Source organism: Lithobates pipiens, unplaced genomic scaffold, assembly GCF_037356315.1.
Source record: "Lithobates pipiens isolate NorthernLeopardFrog02 unplaced genomic scaffold, aLitPip1_a1.2 Scaffold_23, whole genome shotgun sequence".
NCBI classification, from domain to species: Eukaryota; Metazoa; Chordata; class Amphibia; order Anura; family Ranidae; genus Lithobates; species Lithobates pipiens.
The window spans coordinates 105,112,094-105,130,811 of NW_027507785.1; the positions used below are offsets into that span (position 1 = coordinate 105,112,094).

The following is an 18,718-nucleotide window of genomic DNA, read 5'->3' on the forward strand; positions in this document are numbered from 1 at the left end:
CTCATGATCCAAAGCACACAACATCATCTGTAAAACATGGTGGAGGCAGTGTGATGGCTTCCAGCAACACTTGGACATTGGTGTTTATTGACGGTGTGACAGAAGACAGCCGGATTAATTCTGCAGTATTTAGAGATATACTGTCAGCCCAGATTTAGCCAAATGCAGCAAAGTTGATTGGACGGCGCTTCGCAGTACAGATGGACAATGATCCCAAACATGCTGATTAAGAAACTCAGAAGCTTCTGACGTAAAAGAAGTGGGATATTCTGCAAGGGCTGAGTCAATTACCTGATTTCAACCCAATTGAGCATTTCACTTGCTGAAGGCAAAACTAAAGGCATAAAGACACACAAAGAACAACTGAAGAGAACTGAATTCAGAGCTAGGAAAAGCATCAGAAATGAGGAAACCCAGTCTTGGGTAATGCCCATGGGTTCTAAACTGAATATAATCATAAATAAAATTTTCATTTTAATATTTTTTTTTTCCAATTACATTTGAGCCCCTGAAAATGGAGGGACCGTGTATAAAAATGGTTGCAGTTCCTAAAATGTGTACTTGTTATTTATGTTCAACCCCTTGAATTAAAGCTGAAAGTCTGCACTTCAAATTCCTTTGGCTTGCTTCATTTTAATTTTACTCTGGTGGCATACAGAGCCAAAAGTATGAACATTTTGCCTGCGTCCAAATATATATGGACCTAACTGTATATATGTTTGGGGGTTCTATGTAATTTTCTAGCAAAAAATAGATTTTTACATGTAGGAGAGAATTGTCAGAATTGGCTCGGTTGGCAAGTGGTTAAAAGAGCGAATGTTCAATAAAAACTAGCAATTATTATACTTGAAAGAAAAACGGTTCTCTGGGCATAATGGTTGAGAGGGGTACCACTGTTCTATTAAATGAGTAAAGACCAATCATCACTCCTCATTTTGTCTATGTATGTAAAGTGGTATTTTGCTGTGGCTATGAGCATTATCATATTTGCCTTATTGATATAGCTGGAATATATGCTCACAGCTTCGACAACTTTTTGCAACAATTGTGGCATGCCAGATTAAACTATTTTTTTTTAAGGGTTTTGCGGCTTAAAATGTTCAAAGTATATTTACACTAATATGGCTTGAGATTAAGCCTCTGATACAAATGTCTTTGAAGAATATTTTTGTAGACATTTAATTATCTGTCTGAAATGTTCCTGACTCGTAAAAGGATTAACAGGTTACAAAATGTCAGCAGTTTTGCGAAATGATCTTTGAAAATTTTGAGATAAGAAAGTGTTATGGGCTCACTGCTGACAATAACATTTAATACTGAGTATTTATGCACCTTTGAATGTGGAACGTTTAAAAAAAAAAAAAAAAAAAAAAAACCCAAAAAAACAAAAACAATTTTAATAGTAGAAATAAAAGGAAAATAAGCAGCCTTAGACAATTATTAGCGTTAGGCCGCGTACACACGCGGGGACTGTTCACCCAACTTTGTCCGTCAAACAGTTTCGGCAAACAGTCCGCTCAAAATTAGCATGGACGGACATGGCCACACACGTCGAACGAACAGTTTGCTGAAACCGTGCGCGATGACGTGAACGGCACGTACGACGGGACGAAAAATACGACGTCCTATACACTGCATTATAACTTTCGGCGTGTAAATCCTTTCTGAGCATGCACGGAACTTAGTTTGACGAACAAGCCTACACACGAGGGGACTGTTCGCTGAAACAAAGTTTCAGCGGACAGTTTTTCGGAATTTCCGAAAAACCTTGTTCAGCGGACTGTTCGCTGAAACTGTCCGCTGAAAGCCCACACACGAGCGGACTGTTTGCCGAAACACTGTTCAGCGGACAAAGTTGGGCGAACAGTCCCCGCGTGTGTACGCGGCCTTAGAATAGTATCTCTATTATTCACATCTTTTTTCAGGTTCTTAATGAAGGACTGGTATTTATCCAAAACCTAGGTGTGGTGCAATAGGTGTATATGAATGAACAAAACATATATGCTATGGAACCCGTAATTTTTACAAGTGTTGAGTGCCAGAAAGATAGTTTAATTGTAAAACATGCATTAAAAACCTTCATGTTAAAAAATAAAAACGACTTTAAAACCACATTATTATTATTCAGGATTTCTAAAATCAAGTATGGCTTCCCTGCTTCCAATTAAAAATGATACAACCCTTTGAAGGATTCAGACAGATGTAGTCACATGCCACTATGGGGTCAACTCACTAACGTTTATGCGATAAGGATATCATGTTACTCAATTGTTCATAAATTATCACATGCGGTAAAGTCATATTCACAAAAAATAAATAATAATGATCAGGTATTTACGCCCCCCCCCCAAAAAAAAGTGGCAGTAAATACTGCATAAAATGCTCTTAAAGTGGAGGGCCACCCTGAAAAAAAGACAGAGGGACGGGTCAGCCTCGGGCGGCCGACATCGCGGGAGCCCTGGACAGGTAAGTGTGCTTATTAAAAGTCAGCAGCTACAGTGTTTGCAGCTGCTGACTTTTACTTTTTTTTTTTAAACAGGCCCTCCTCTTTAAGTCCAATTCACAAACGGACCAGAGCATTAAAAAGCATATGATATTTTTCACCAGGGTTTTGCTGGCGGTATCACATGTGGTAATTGTCAAAAAAACAGCCTGGAGACAGGGGACAAATAACTGGCTGCTAAGCAGCAGGCCAGGAAGCCGGCCACCGAATCCTTAACAACCGATGACTCATCAGCGGGCTTTCCAACAATTGACAGCACAAGGGACGGGGTCTGCAGGTGATGTCAGCGAATGCCATTTCTTATATAGACATGGGGCATGGCCAAACAGCTGGAGCCGACACAACATAGGCAGCCAGCGTCAGAGGAAAACTGTTTATTTTTAGCGGGTGGCAGCAGACAAAGATGATGTTCTGATGTGTTGTATTTTTAATGCACGCTGTGACCCATGGGGAACAATGGAAGTAGCAGAATTACTACTATGGTTTTTAAGTGTTGCACTACAGTCAATAAATTATCTAGAGTGGAATTGAAGGTTATTATCTCATACATCAAGAATGCTCACTGCAAAGCAAAAAATGTAGACGGCAATTCAAACAAAAAACAAAAAAAAAACAACAAAAAAACCCTGTAAGGGAAATGATTGCTACAGATAAAAAAATAAAATCTTCCATTTTTGACTTGAGGGGAATGATTGTGTTCAGAGAATGGGATCATAATTTAGCAACATTCAGATCTCTTTGAGTATGGCCATAAACTAATTCTAAAAATATCTTGGTTATTCAGCTCTCATATTAGTTCAAGTTCAGATTCCCAGCCCTGATATGTGTAAACCTCCCTCAAGTTCTGTCTTAACCTTGTGAGACACTATTTACAAGGAGGTTCTTTTTGCCTTGTTGCACTTTCATTTGTATGAACTATTTTTCTTAAAAGCAAATTTTATATACTATGTGTATACAGCTGTGAATCTGACATTTACCAAGCATTTACTGCAGGTGAATTTTCCAGAGTTTGAGGGGACCGCCCATTAATATGCATCAAAAGCAGATGTGTTGACACAGCTAGGAGATATTTTATAACAACGCTGGGAGCGATTTACTAAAACTTTAAAGTGCAAAATTTGGTGAGATTCTGCATAAAAACCAATCAGCTTTCAGTTTTTTTTTTTTTGTTAAAGCTTAATTAAAGAAGCTGAAGTTAGAAGCTGATTGGCTACAATGCACAGCTGCACCAGATTCTGAATGCTCCAGTTTTAGTAAATCTCCACCTATGTGGCACCCAGGGGCTTTGGAGTTAAAATCTCTGTGGATCACGGACAGTTACATGGACACATTTGAAGGGCTACCTGGATCTTAAGGATAATTATGAAAATTACCATTGTTCTTTACATGAAACAATGGCCTCAATGTTGGTTATTTACGAAAGGCAAATCCACTTTGCATTGCAAGTGCACTTGGAAATGCAGTCGCTCTAAATCTAAGGGGTAGATCTGAAATGAGTGGAAGCTCTGCTGATTTTATCATCCAATCATGTGCAAACTAAAATGCTTTTTTTTAAATCTTCCTTGCATGTCCCCCTCGGATCTACAGCGACTTTACTTCCAAGTGCACTTGCAGTGCAAAGTGGATTTTCCTTTAGCAAATAACCCCCACTGTGTATAAGAAGTCAACCGGGTAACATAGCCTCCTAAAATTTTCACAATGTAAATTCTTTACATCTCAGAAACCAACATAACGAGGAGAACTGCAAAAACGCTAGATTCCAGATCCCTAAGCCTCTCCATCCTCTATCCCACAAACATGACTTCAGAAGGCAAAATAGATGTTTCCTCTACAAAAAAGCATTAATTACAAAAGGAAGTATAAAGCCAATCTTCAGTCCCTGACACAAGGTATAAATATGACCCCACCGCTTGTACAAAGGGTAGTTGTATTTAGATTATAGTTCAATTATACAGCCAGCCTTGTAGAAATTTCCTGTTCCGTGATACATATATTATCATATGGAAAGGAATCCAGTTCAGTTCTAGAAATAAATCAATATTACACATAGAATATTTTCAATATACAGTACGTTAGATATTGGTAAAGGTTTTTGTATTGCAGGTATAGATTATGTTTTATCACACTAGTTCAGAATAATACAGGAAAATGTCTTATTGATCACTGTAAACTACTGCAAATGTTCAGACCTTTATGTAAAAAAGGAGAATATAGAAACAATTATTAGTGTAGTGGATCAAATCTGACGAATTATATCTGAATGTGTGTAAAATATTAACATATTAAATATCAAGGACATGTTTAGGTAATGAGAATTTGCCCCTACATTTCGAACTTGGCCACATTTACATTGGCAATAATCTAATACAACCATTATAAATCTTTAAAGTGGACCTTCAACATTTTTATTTTGGCAAAAGTCAAAAAATAGATAGAAACTGTTAGAAACTGACCTTGTGTCCACTTTGGGGACATTTTTCCTGTTGTACAATCGAGACAGGACATGAGGGTTAAATTATGCCTCCATTATGCTTTTAGCAGACAGGAAAATAGTTAGTGCTCCTCAGGTTTTAGTGCTGTTTTTCCCTATAGAAAGATCTTAGCCCATTATTAAACTAAAGAAAAAAAAAGCTGTAATGGAAATGCTATCAAAATTCATAGTTTATCTAAACACACAATACAAAATCTTGTGCAATGCCCAACCTAAAAAAAAATAACACATTTATTTTAGGCTGGGGAATTGCATTGAAGATTTAACATTGTCTGTTTCAACAAAGTTTACATTTTTTATACCATTCCTTTACAATGTTTTTCTTTAGTTTATTACTCCATTGCGAAGTTTGGGATTTTGGTATTGAAACACCATATATATAATAATCTTCTACCGAAGCGAGGTGTGAGAATTTCATCTTCTTTTTGTAATAGCATTCACCCCATTTGTGACAGGTACTTTTATGGAAAATAAAATTATGGCCAGAATAATCAGGACAACTAAAGTGTAGGTGTGTGTGTACACCCAACCATCCTTTTTCACTCTACAGCTGCCTTTAGACCTTCAAGATGTTTTAGGTTGCCTAAACAATTTTGAAGTAATGCAAAAAGATATTAGTGAGAAATGCAAAAATCTACCAAAAGTAATTATGCACATTTATTTAAGGCTGATCTTTAGTCTTACCATCAATGTCATGGACATCAGCAACACGCTAATGGGGGGGGGGGGTTTGAATGTAAGCAGACTGTACTTGTACGGTTGTAGAGGCTCCTCTTCTCTACTGGGATTTCTTATTCTGAGATGGACATGTGCAGTTTTTTCCATTCCAATTTAATGTTCAAACAACATTTTTCATTATTCGGATAAATCTGAATTACAATATAAACGAATGTCACCAAATGCTCTGAATAAAGAAATTACAATCGGGCTGAAATTTGAATAGAATTTTACATTGAACTCCAGTCGAATTCTAACTGTAAACATATTGCTGAAATCAAAGACTGCGTGTGTTCTTAGAGCATCCTTTCAAAATAATGCTGTTTTTATTAAACCAAAAGGTGATTTAAAGAGTCATTGTCCCAGCATTCTCTGACATCACAATGGGTGGGGACATCACCCGGTAACCCCGCCCATTGTCCCTATATAAGTCGCCGCGCAACACATCCCTGTCATTACGGCCAGAGACAGCGTCAACATCTCAAGGAAGAAGAAAAGAAGAGAAGAGAAGAAGAGAAGGCGGCAACAGAAGACCGGGCCTACACCAGTAAAAGAGCTGAATGACGGAGCGGAGGCCTGGCACAAAGAACCGAAGAGGGGGACAAGACCCCCAAAGTCGGAAGAAGAGGCGGCGGTGACTGAAGATCGGGCTACCGCTAGTAAAAGAGCTAAAGGAAGAAAGCAGAGGCCCGGCAAGAACCGAAGAGGAGGACAAGACCCCCGAAGTCAGAAGAAGACCCCCGGGCAGCGACAAAGAAGAAAGCCAGGCTCCTCCGCTACTAAAAGAGCTAGCAGAAGATAGCGGAGGAGTCCAGCGAGAAGATCCCCCAAGACGGAAGAAGACCCCCGGAGCTGTGCAATAAACTATTTTAAACTCGTGTGTTGTGTTTTATTTACATTTTTTTCACAGGTGAATGGGTAGGGGTACATTGTACCCCATACTCATTCACATAGGGTGGGGGGCCGGTATCTGGGGGCCCCCTTATTAAAGGGGGCTCCCAGATTCTGATAAGCCCCCCGCCCGCAGACCCCGGCAACCAACGGCCAGGGTTGTCGGGAAGAGGCCCTTGTCCTCATCAACATGGGGACAAGGTGCCTTGGGGTGGGGGGCCTGCACCCCCCCATGTTGAGGGCACGCAGCCTGATACGGCTTAGGGGGGGGCGCTCGTTCGTCCCCACTCCTTTTCCTGACCGGCCGGGCTGTGTGTTTGGATAAGGGTCTTATATGGACCTTGGGGGGGACCCCCACGCCGTTTTTTCAGCGTAGGGCTTCCCCTTTAAGTCCATACCAGGTGACGGGGCCAGCGACGTGCCAATCTCGCCAAAGGCGGCGACATTGACCTCCTGCGCTAGTCCCGGCTACCTGGAGCCGCGTTCAAAATGAACAGACTTTCCTCCGTGTGTGGGTAAGTCAGTTAATTTCAAAAGTACGGCAGACTCCCGCCATAGTCCGGCGGACCTAGTCCGCTGGAAAAGTCTGGTTGTGTGTGGGCAGGTCCGCTCGTTCAGATAGTCCGGCGGACTTTCCAGCGGTTTGTCCGCCAGACTAAGTCCACCGGATAGTCTGATTGTGTGTACGCAGCATGTGTTTAAAGGTGCATATTTGGTTTTTAATAAACAGTTTATGCTCTGGATGTTTAACCCTCAACACCTGTGTAGCTTGTCTCGTGATTGAGGGGTTAAGGGCTGGTTATGGCGAGTCTGCAGGCTGCGGGTGCATTTGGATGCTCAGCAGGAGTATCCGAGATCCCTCACAGTGGTGGCAGTAGTGGGATGTCTCCTGCAGTCCGGGACATCCAAACTACCACTGATTCAAGATCCGGGGCAGCCACCGAGGAGCGATATGGGGACCAGCCAGCATGAGAGCGGAGTTTGGGAGGAGGCTGCAAGGCATGCAGAAGCAACAGCGGGGACCAGCAACACCATGCTCGGCTGGGAGGATGTGATCTGCGGGCAACTCTGGCAAGAGACGCTAAGCCACGAGCGGCATCATCAGGGGAAGATCCTTCCCTCCTCCACAGAGTTGTACTGGACGCAGTACCGTGCACGAGAGGTGTTCCTGAGGGAACAACCGTGAGAAGAGTGGAAGACAGAGCTCGGAAGGTCCGGGAGGAGATGAGGCTGGACGCCAGCTACAGAGTCCTCTGGTGGTTCGCAGCTCAACTGTGGCCAGGTACAGCAGATGGCAGCTCAACAGAAGGCGTTGGCTACGGCGGCGTGGGGCTGCACCATCAAAAAATGTACGGAGACCCAGACTTTGAGAGCATCCAGGAGTGGCGGCTCAAAGACATCCTGGACCTCTCAGAAGAGGCATGTGACCTGGAGGAATTGGAGTTCCAGGTTAAGCAGGAATGGGAGCTTGGGCCGCCTGGGACTGTGCGGGAGAAATAGCGGACAGTCGCGAAGATGTGGAGCAAATGGGGCCAGGGGTGCCCCTACGTTTTCCCATCCTAACTGCAATGGAAGAAGCGGTGATGATACAGAGGGCACTGCAAGTGCTAGAATGCATCGGAGGTTCCCCAGGTAGCGAGACAAGCTAATAGCATAAAAGTCTTAGAAGCGGGAGATGAGTTGGGCGCTGGAAGGCTGGTAGATGGTGATCAGCAGTAAGTCCAGAGTATCACATCCGGTGCCCCAGCAGAAGCACTGGCTACAAGGCAGTGCACTGCTGGCCTCTGCCCACCCTCAGAGTTAGATGGGAGTCCGAGGGATGACCTCAGTGAGCTGTTTCCCTAGCAGCAGATATTCCCACCTGGAGTGGAGAAAGCAATTCTCCCTCCCAATCACTTGGACCCTACCCCAGTGTTTATACCCCCAGCAGAAGCGCTGGCGACGGAGCAGAGCGCCGCTGGCCTCTGCCCACCTTCACAATGGGATCCAGAGAATCCAAGAGATGATCTTAGGGAGCTGTTTCCCCAGCAGTGGATATCCCAACCGGGAGTGGAGAAAGATATTCTACCTCCCCAGCACTACCCGAGTGTTCACCTTCCCAGCAGAAGCACTGGTGACGGAGCAGAGCGCCGCTGGCCTCTGCCCACCCCTCAGAGTTAGATCCAGGGAATCCCAGGGGTGACCTCAGTTAGCCGTTTCCCCAGCAGCAGATATCCTCACCGGGAGTGGAGAAAGCAATTCTCCCTCCCAGCACTTGGACACTACCCCAGTGTTTACCCCCCAGCACAAGCGCTGGCTATGGGGCAGAGTGCCGCTGGCCCCTGGCCAGCCCCTCAGTATGCTTTTGGAGGGTTAGGGAGACAGCCACTGTCAGAAGTCGCCCCAGCGGCTGGTTACAGAACTGGAAGTGGAGAATATCCTTCCTCCTCTCCAGCGGCTGAACTCTACCTTTGTACATGTTCCCCCAGCTGAAGTGCTGGCTACGGGGCAGAGCCCTGTTGGTCTCTGCAAAGCATCAGAAAAAGAGATGGAGAGTCCAGGAGATAGTCCATGCAAGATACCTCCCCAGCAGCTGGTTACTACACCAGGAGAAAATCAAGTACCTTTTCCTCCCCAATGGCTTAGCACTACCAGCCTAAGCCCCCTATCAGCTGAAGCGCTGGCATCGAGGCAGAGGATTATTCAGCTCCCCCCAATACCTGCCACCAGGCCCCGGATCAAGGGGAGTGCAGACAGCTGTTCCCACTCTGCAGTGGCTGTTTTTATTCATGGGACACCGTATGTGCAGTTTTGCACCCCAGCGCCAGAGTCATATTTTTCCTTTTCCTGTTTGCCTGGGGTGGGAATTTGTGACTAACACAGGTCCAGACCAGTTGAGGGTCAGGGTCCTGGTTAGTCTGTTTTTAAAAGGGGAAAAAATGTGACAGAACCCACTGTCACTGTGTTTTGGAAGGTGCTGTGGGATCGCCTTCTACCCACAGACTATGGCCCAGCAAAGAATGTGAGATTTGGAGGGCTATTTGCCGTCTCCCACCACCTGGGGAAGATGCCATCTCCAGACATTTGTGAACGCGGTATCTGTGGCTGGGCTCCTGGAGTAGTTCCTGGCTACCTAAACCGATTGGCCCGGCTGGGCTAAATATATATTTTTATTCCACAATGTACTTTTAGCTGATAAAGGCATATACAAAATGACAGTATTCCCAAAGCATGGGGCTACAAGACTTGGGGACAAAACGGCATTGAGATAATGTAATGTAATGCTACATCCCTTCTCCCCCCTTGTTGCTGTTTTAATTGTGTTGGGTCAGGGCACATAGACAAAGGTCTGGAGACACCTCTCAGCAGGGGATGTGTAAGGAGGCGCTGCCTGCTTATCATCATCTCTTCATGTGTTCACTGTAGTTGTTTGAATATACAAGTGTTGAGTTTCCATTGGTTCTTCCTTTTCCCTGACCCCGCTATGACAAGGCTAAGAGAAGTGTTCCTAACTGTGTTTAAAGGTGCATGTTTGGTTTTTAATAAACAGTTTATGCTCTGGATGTTTAACCCTCAACACCTGTTTGGCTTGTCTCGTGATTGAGGGGTTAAGGGCTAGTTATGGTGAGTCTGCAGGCTGCGGGTGCGTTTGGAGGACAGGAGACACAGGTCTGACGGAGATGCTCAGCAGGAGTATCCTAGATCCGTCACACCATCTATGGCAGTGATGGCGAACCTTGGCACCCCAGATGTTTTGGAACTACATTTCCCATGATGCTAAACTACATTGCGGAGTGCATGAGCATCATAGAAAATGTAGTTCCAAAACACCTGGAGTGCCAAGGTTCACCATCACTGATCTATGGTCAGGCTGATGCCAGCATGCTGGATCTCTAGTATGCGATTATTGCCAGCGGCTATAGCCACAAGCAATAATCTTTGTGTTCTCCCAGCAGGGATGGCTTCCAGCACCTGGAAGAACGCTATAGCTCACTGGAGGGATTCCCCCTTCAACACTTACTGTGAATGAATTGAGCAATTGTCATTCCTGAATTACATGGCTGCAGGAAAGAAAATTGCATAATCTATGGCCTGCCTTACTGTCCTTGGCTCGTCCCTTTCATTCACTGGATTTCAGTCTTTTCAATAACGGAGAGTCAGCATTACATGGCTGTTCCTTAGGACAGTCTGAATGCAAATGCAATCTGCCTAGGATTGCTCTCTCCTCTATATTACCATCCATTTATCAAGGCATATTGATATTTGAATAAGTCCCTCCAAGAGCCAGCCTGCATCCTTCAGGGCTAAAGGCTCTTGGGAGGAGTGAGACAGGGTGCTAGAATGTTTTCAGGAAGCTATGTACAGCACCCTGCCAGCGCCTCTAACGAATTATCTGCTTGCACTGAATAGAGAAGCATAGACACCCAAGGACGACATCAGTGGGTGTAAAGCTTGCCATACATTGAGTGCAATTTGATTGGTCCAGCAGGGACCAGCCATATTTTGATCAATGTGTGGCTGTTCCTGCTTGACGGAATATGATCAAAAAAGACATATTGGAAAGTTTTCTTCGATCAGCAGCTGCAGCCACTGATCAGAGTATTTTGACAGCAGTGAGTGCTGCTGTCAGAATACAATGTTCTGATAGGGGGGATTTCTCCATCCACCATGCTTATGTGGATCAAGGAATCTTATTTTATTTTTTTTCAAGCTGGCCATGCACATCTATTTTTTTTTTTCATTTTTATTTATTCAGCTACCCAGCTAAAAAAAAAGGAGCTTAAAATGAGGTATGTAATGAAAATGGAAAGGTTTTATTTAAAAATGCCATTAGTATGTTAATGAGGGAAGAATGGAGGAAATGGGGAGGGCAAAATATAAGCAGATTAAACTTCAGCTTCAACTAATTACACTAAAAAGCTTGCAGTTTGCCAGAATGGAAATAACAATTATTTTTTCCACAATACGTTCTGAAATTTTCATTATCATTTAACAAATGTTTGTAGTACAACCTAACAGGACCTTCATTTAGTTCAGAAGATGCTGTTTTCTTTCTGTTCCTGACTGTGAACACATATGCATGGAACTCACTGTTACTTTAATTTACTTTTTCAAATTTCCCAGCTGTTTTCAGTTTGCTATAATTTGTACAGTATGCATGATGTATTCTGGCCCAAATGTAAACTATTGAAAATATAAGCACCCCTGACATGGTTACTGAAGGAACATATGGTAGAAGAGAAAAAATAGCTTGAAAGGAGCAATCCATAAGTTGTACCCTAGAAACACTTGCCAAAAATGGATGAATCCATTGAGACGTTGTTTCAATCACTTGGAGATTTTTGCTGTAATGTCAGTGCTGTAAAGCTTTGCCACTCAGCAAATATAAGAAGATGCTATTTCCCTTATAAAGAGGTTTCAATAGTTGTATACTACAACTATTTTAAAAGATAAACTAATGCTTGTTGGTGTTTTTATTTTTGCTTTCAAAATGTTTTATGTGTATGTAAATGAAAAACTTTTTTTTTTTTTCCAGATAGAGTGGAGATGGGTGAAACCCCTGTTAGGTTAATCGTCATCCGAGATTATTCTCTTTATTTGTCCTCTCCTCTGGGGCTGAAAAATTACGAATTGCTACCAGAAAGTCTTCAAATGGGGGCACTTGTTCTGGTGGACTGTGTAAGAGAAGATTTACCTCAATTTAGAGAGATTTTCTCCAACTTCTTATAGGCTCTACAGTACAGAAGAAGAATGGAATACTCTCAAATAGGTGTAGACCAGGAACAAACAAAAAGTCTCAGCTCTGCCCTGGGTTGTCCAGTGTAAAATTACCAAAATATAAATGTTTTAAATGTACGTGGGTGTGCACATAAAACACAAAAAGAATATCTCTCAGGTGCTCAGTCCGGGTAAAATACCAACTCAAAAATCTATCCAAAATACTGTTTCCTCGAAAATAAGCCCCAGGTCTTATATTATTTTTGGCAACAAAAGACCCAGTAGGGCTTATTTTTGGGGTAGGGCTCGTCGTGTGCTGTCTTCTCTTCCCATCTGCATGTTTCTGAAATCTATTTGTGAAAAACACCTTCTTATAGTGCCACACAGTGCTTCTGTGACCCACCTGATCAGTCTTCCCTGCTCCAAGCACTGCAGAGGGAGGGGAGCCCGCAATCTCCCGTTGACAGCTGGCAGAAGGGGAGAAGAGGAGAGCAGTGGGGGGGGGGGGATCAGCTGAGCATCACTCAGCGCTTTCATGGCTCGTCTGAGCTCTGTTACCCGCTCCGAGCTGACAGCTGCGAGAAGAGGAGGAGAGCAGCGGGGGGGGGGGGGGGGGGGATCAGCTGAGTGCTGTGCGGCGCTGTAACGAAGGTATTTATCACATATAGATTACAGAAAAATACACAGTGCACATTATATACTGCTGTAATACAGTGCATTTTAGGATTTTAAAACCACTCTAAACTAGGGCTTATTTTCAGGGAAGAGCTTATATTGCAGCCCTCCCCAAAAATCGGGCTAGGTCTTATTTTCAGGGTAACTGTGGTCTCAAATGAAAGCTAGGCAGCCTGCACTGGGGTCTGGGAACCCGAACTGAAACAGAAGAAGGGAAGGGGAGAGAGGTGCCAGGCAACCAATAGTGTAGCACAGTTTATTGGGTGAATGACATGTAAAAACAACAACAGGTTCAACTCATAGGATGACAGTGGTGACAGTCTATGCCTGGATGGGCTATGGGGATGATCGCACACGGGATCGTGGAGTAGTCTTTGCTGCAGCCAGCGGCTCTGTGAAACAGGGGAGAGGATGCTATGATCACGAGCAGACATGCGCTGGTCGACACCTGTCAAAGCTCAAGGAGAACAGATCAATCAGGATGCATTTCAGAGGCTAGTCATGCCTCCTTCCTCAGCCGATTTGACAGGTGCCGACCAGTCCACGTCTGCTCGTGATCCTTTCTCCTATTTCACAGATTTTACATGTCATTCACCAAATAAACTGCTACACTATTGGTTGCCTGGTGCCTCTCTCATCTTACATAATCTCAAATAAGACACAGATACAAACTAACTATGGTTTTAACCCTTCGCTACTCTATCCAAAATGAAATGGCTTTACATATCTTTTGAACAGATTTTTAACATAGCATGACTGACTTCAGGCTTTATCTGATAAAAGCCTGCAATGGAGCCATAAATAGGGAGTGGTAGAGAGGTAGATAAGTTACTGCTCTGACTCATTTACTAATGTGAGCAGATTTTAGCTTGAGCTATTAAGGTTTGTAAACAGCAGTGTTTTCCGCAGGAAGGTAGGAGAAACTAGTAAAAGGGCCTAAAGCACCCCCTGCTAGCTGAAAAACAGACAACAGAACATTATCATGCATGTTTAACTATATTTATATACACTATGTTCATTCTGGGCCAAAAGATACAAAATATATACAAAACCACCAGATATTCATAGTTACATAAGTAATCAAGTTGAAAATAAAGACCATCTAGTTCAACCTGAAATTAGAAAAAGGAGTGAGGATGAAGGAGTGAGGATGCTCAGCTCTGGAGCTCCGCACGCACTGCAGCAAATTTTCAGCCACAGGAGTGATTCTACAAGGCAACTTCCCAGCTGCAGCGGACTGGCCACGATAGACGGGGATTGCTGGAGTCGCTCTTCCTAGAGAGCCGGCAGGTACAGAGGGGAAATTTCAAGGAGACACATCCCGTGCCGCAGCACTGCCTCACCAGCCGACAATATCACCGATCCCCCCTCGCCCTGCCTAGTGAATGATACAGCTCCACCTGCTTCTCCCCGCTGTACTGCATCCCAGGACCCGGGGTCAGATATATCTGATTTTATTGAGGACAGAAACCTAAAGCAACATTTATGGTCTCTCCCCACCAGAGAGAAACTGGAGCATTTTGCCAGCCGGGAGGAGAGAGCTTTTAAGCAAGACATTGAGCAGCTTAAGGCGGAAACCACACAATTGGGGGGCAGAATGGAGACTCTGGAACAGAAATTTTAGGAGGCTCTCCCTTCTATTGCTCTAATGAAAGATCAATGCATTGCCCAGGATCAGAATATTGAGGCCTTGCTCTGTCAGCTAGATGACTTTGAGAAACGCAGCAGAAGAGCAAACAATCACATACAGGGCCTACCTGATGGCTACAGAGCCCAAAGATATTATCCCCACACTCTGTGGCATCTTCCGTGAAATCCTGGAACTGCCTGCTTCTGCCCCGATTGAAACTGACAGAGATAGCCCCAGAGATGTAATTTACAAGTATACCCTGAAAGACCGTATTATGCAGCGGATGAATAAAAACAAAAACAAATTTTGACTTTGATGGGGCCCGCCTGGTCTTCTACCAAGATTTGTCACGACACACCCTGATGTAGCACGGTGCTCTTTGTCCTTTACTGGCAGCAGTTTAGACCGCAGGCCTGACCTACAAATGGGGATTCCCCTTCAGCTTGCAAGTTAACAAAGATGGCCGACAGGTCACGCTGAGAAACAAGAATGACATCCCATGCTTCCTTTCTTCATTGGGGCTGGAACCAGCTGATTTTCCAGCCCCAATGAAGAAAGGAAGCTGCACTCGGGACATACCCTTACCACCTCCCCCACAACCTTGGCTCCCTGCACAACCCAAAAGAACATCATGGAGCCATAAGAGACCTTCCTTCCTCTGGCTCTTTTCCAGGGACCTCATCTGCAAAAGATTGATCCGCTTCTACTGTTTCTCTCTTCTTTGCATCTTTAGACCCCACTCTGGCTTACAGACGTCTGTTTTCTTGTAATCCTGGGGTCCTTAGCTGTGGTTGAATCTACCTTTTACCCACCCGATACCTTGGTTTTGGCCCTCATCATGCTCCCCCCAGTGGGTCTACATTAAAGAAAATTTGTTACCTTCTACCCTGTGGACTTCATGTATTATATGTGAACTGAAAAAAAAAGAGCTGCCAATTACGATACACTTAATGCAGCAGATATGGTTACCAGAAAAAACTCAAAAAGTACCAAGGGAATATGTTGTATCGGCTCAAAAAAAGGCTGTTTTTGTAAAACTGACAAAACTAAATTCAAGTCCCAAGGGTTCAGAGGTGACCTAACCGGAGATTAAGCCACGTTAGCCCCTGAATAAAGTTACGAACCAAAAAATGCGAAGCAAGTGGTTGTTGAATACCGATAAGGCCAAGACCTGCCATTAGAAAGTACTCAAAGCCAGCTTTATATCTTACCCCATCTGCAGAAAGTCAAGGATTCTACCTATGACCTATTTCCTGGGGTGCCAACCCCTGCTTTCACACCAGGAGACACATGCTTCCCAGACTCCATAATATATCATTATGGAGGCCGGCATCCTTTCATCTAACCAAGGTAGATACCACTGAACCTGACAGCCCACGCTTCTTCAGAGTGTGGGCCTCAATAGCCAAACCATTAAATTTAGCGCTTGTAAGGTAAAATGGAATACCGGACCTTTGCGAGAGAAGGTCTGGACGTGGTGGTAGGGTCCATGGGACCCCTACCGCCATCCTTATGATCTCTGCATACCAAGATCTTCTGTACCACACAGGGGCCACAAGAATCACCGTCTTCCCTTCCTGCTTGATCCTGCGAAGAAATAGTGGATGCACGCAGAAAAGGAGGGAATGCATAAAGCAGTAAAACTGATTCCATGGGAACACCAAGGCACCTGTTCCTCATGCTAGCGGGTCCTTTGTTCTTAACATAAAGATGTTGAACTCTCTGTAGAACCTAGATTCAAACAGATCTACATCTGGGATCCCTCATCTTTGACCTATTGTCAGAAAGATATCAGGGTGAAGGAACCATTCTCCCGGGAACACTTGCTGCCAACTCAAAATAGACCGCCGGGCAAATTTCTATCCCTAGAATGAAAAACTGCGGATAGGCAAGGTACATTGTTTTCTGCCTAAGAAAGGATATGATTCACCTTTCTCTGGGCTGTACAACTTATTGTGCCCCCTTGGTGATTGATATAGGCCTTTGTTGTGGCATTGTTGGATTGGATCCTGACAGGATGGCTCCGTAAATTAAACGTTCAGGCCCTCAGGACCAAGCGCTCTGCCCGAATCTGTAGAACATTAATGAGCAAGGTCATTTCTGATCTGGACCACTTCTCTTGGACAGTTGCCTCTTCCAGGACTGCTCCCCAATCTAAAAAAAAAGGTTGGCATATGTTGTGACCACTTCCCAGATAACAGTAGGAAGGATTTTACCCTTTGCAGATTTTTGGTTATTAACCATAAACCGAGGTTCCAGCGCACCATTGGAGTCAGACACATTGGAAAAACTAGAGCTTGAACCCTCTTGTTCCAAGCTGATAAGATATTGTTTTGCAGCAGTCTTGAATTAAACTGAGCATAAGGAATGGCCTTGAATGAAGCCACCATCTTTTCCTCATGCAAGCTGAATAGAAGGATTCATCTTGCTTCAACCACCTTAATCAGTTCCTTTATGGAGCTGATCTTTGCCTATGGCAAGAATACCCTTTTCTGGATGTATCTATGAACAGACCCATAACCTCCTTAATGGTTTTAAGGAAGATTTCTCTAGGTTGAGAATCCAACCTAAGTATCCCAGGTAGTTGAATGTGGTGACCATACTTTGGTCTAAGCGGGCTACCGACAGGTCTATCATGAGCCAAGCGTCTAGGTAAACTATAATCATTATACCTTGGGTCCATAATCTGGCTGGAGGAGGGACCAGAACCTCTGTAAACACTCAAGGTGCAGTAGCTAAACTGAAAATTAAGATTTTCTACCTTGAAGTAGATAATACTAGTGAGCGGGGAAATATGCCCATGGAGGTATTGCACCCTTGACGTCGATTGACGTCAAAAGTTCTCCTTGTAGGATGGAGACAACGGATTGGAATGACTCCATGCAAAAAAGAGCGAATATCCAGGAACCGGTTTAGATTCTTGAGATCCAGAATGGGTTTGACATCTCCATTCGATTTTGCCATGAAAAAGGTTTGAATAAAACCTTCACCCCAGCTCTTTTCATGCCAAAGGATGGTCCCAATGCTAGAAAGAGACTTTTTTTTCTCTGGATCTTTAGGAATGTTTGATCTGAGATAACGAGGAGACGGGAACTCTTGAAACCCCAGATTGTACTCTAGCGCTATTGAAGAAGCCACCCATCTGTCTTGACATTCTCTCTGCCAGACCCTTGAGAACTGCAGGAGTCGACCCCCCACCGTGCGATCTCTCCTAGGGAGGCTTTAGTATCTTGTTTGTAGGTTTCTTTTGTCCCTGTGCTTGACCCTGAGGATTACCTCTTGAACTTGGCGACGGGAAGCCGTCATGACTGCCTGGAAGCTGATGCCCCTGGCACAGGAGGAGCCTGAAATGAAATACATTTACTCCTTTTCTTAAATGGCAAAGTGGTACTTTTCCAATATAAATTATTTTTATGAATTATCCAAGATATCCCAAACAGCTGTTCACCGCAAAAAGGAAAACCAGCCAGGAGTTTTTTTTTTTTTTTTTTATGACGCTTTGGCTGACCAATTTTTCACACATAGTATTCTATACATATATACATATGTACCAGCCCAGCAAAAGGCGTGAGGCCTGAAGATAGAATCACTCATCGCCTCTATTGCCAACATAAAGCTACTAGGAGCTTGCCAGATCCTGGGCCTGCTGAACAGGGATAACCTTAAGCACCTGTTTAAACTGGTCGGCCGAGACATTCAAACTGTCAGGAAAAGAATATATATATATATATATATATATATATATATATATATATATATATATATATATTTTTATATATATTTTTATAGTAATTCCAAATCTTTATCCTTAGGATCCCTAAGTATTTGAGCACTGTCTGCCGGACAAGTTAAACTTTTAATCAGAAGATATAGCAGCATCAATTTCTGGTATCTTCCACCTTTAATAAGTTTTTTCCTCCATAGGATAAAGTGTGAAAAACTTTTTAGGAGGGGAAAAAATGCTTATCTGGGTGAACCCCCTCAGCATACATAAACTTTCCAAACAATGAATGGAAAGGATAGGCATACACAGCCTTGAGAAGGCTTTAGCGAACCCAAAAAAAAGACGGGACACTCAGTTCAGGGTAGCATAAAAAGTGGAGTGAACCAATTT

The 18,718-nt window shown here is 43.7% G+C and overlaps 1 protein-coding gene across 4 annotated transcripts in view; it reads right to left on the reverse strand.

Annotated features, from left to right (window-relative positions):
- The window catches only part of ATG7 (autophagy related 7), a 423,049-nt gene that overhangs the window by 52,605 nt on the left and 351,726 nt on the right, over positions 1–18,718 (reverse strand). Inside the window, exon 19 of one of the 4 annotated variants that reach the window (XM_077452133.1) lies at positions 5,042–5,089. The exons of the other annotated variants lie outside the window; for them this stretch is intronic. Coding sequence (XP_077308259.1) covers positions 5,057–5,089 — 33 coding nt within the window. The 3' untranslated portion in view covers positions 5,042–5,056. Of the gene's footprint in view, positions 1–5,041; positions 5,090–18,718 lie in introns of those variants that run through there. 4 annotated transcript variants of the gene reach the window in all.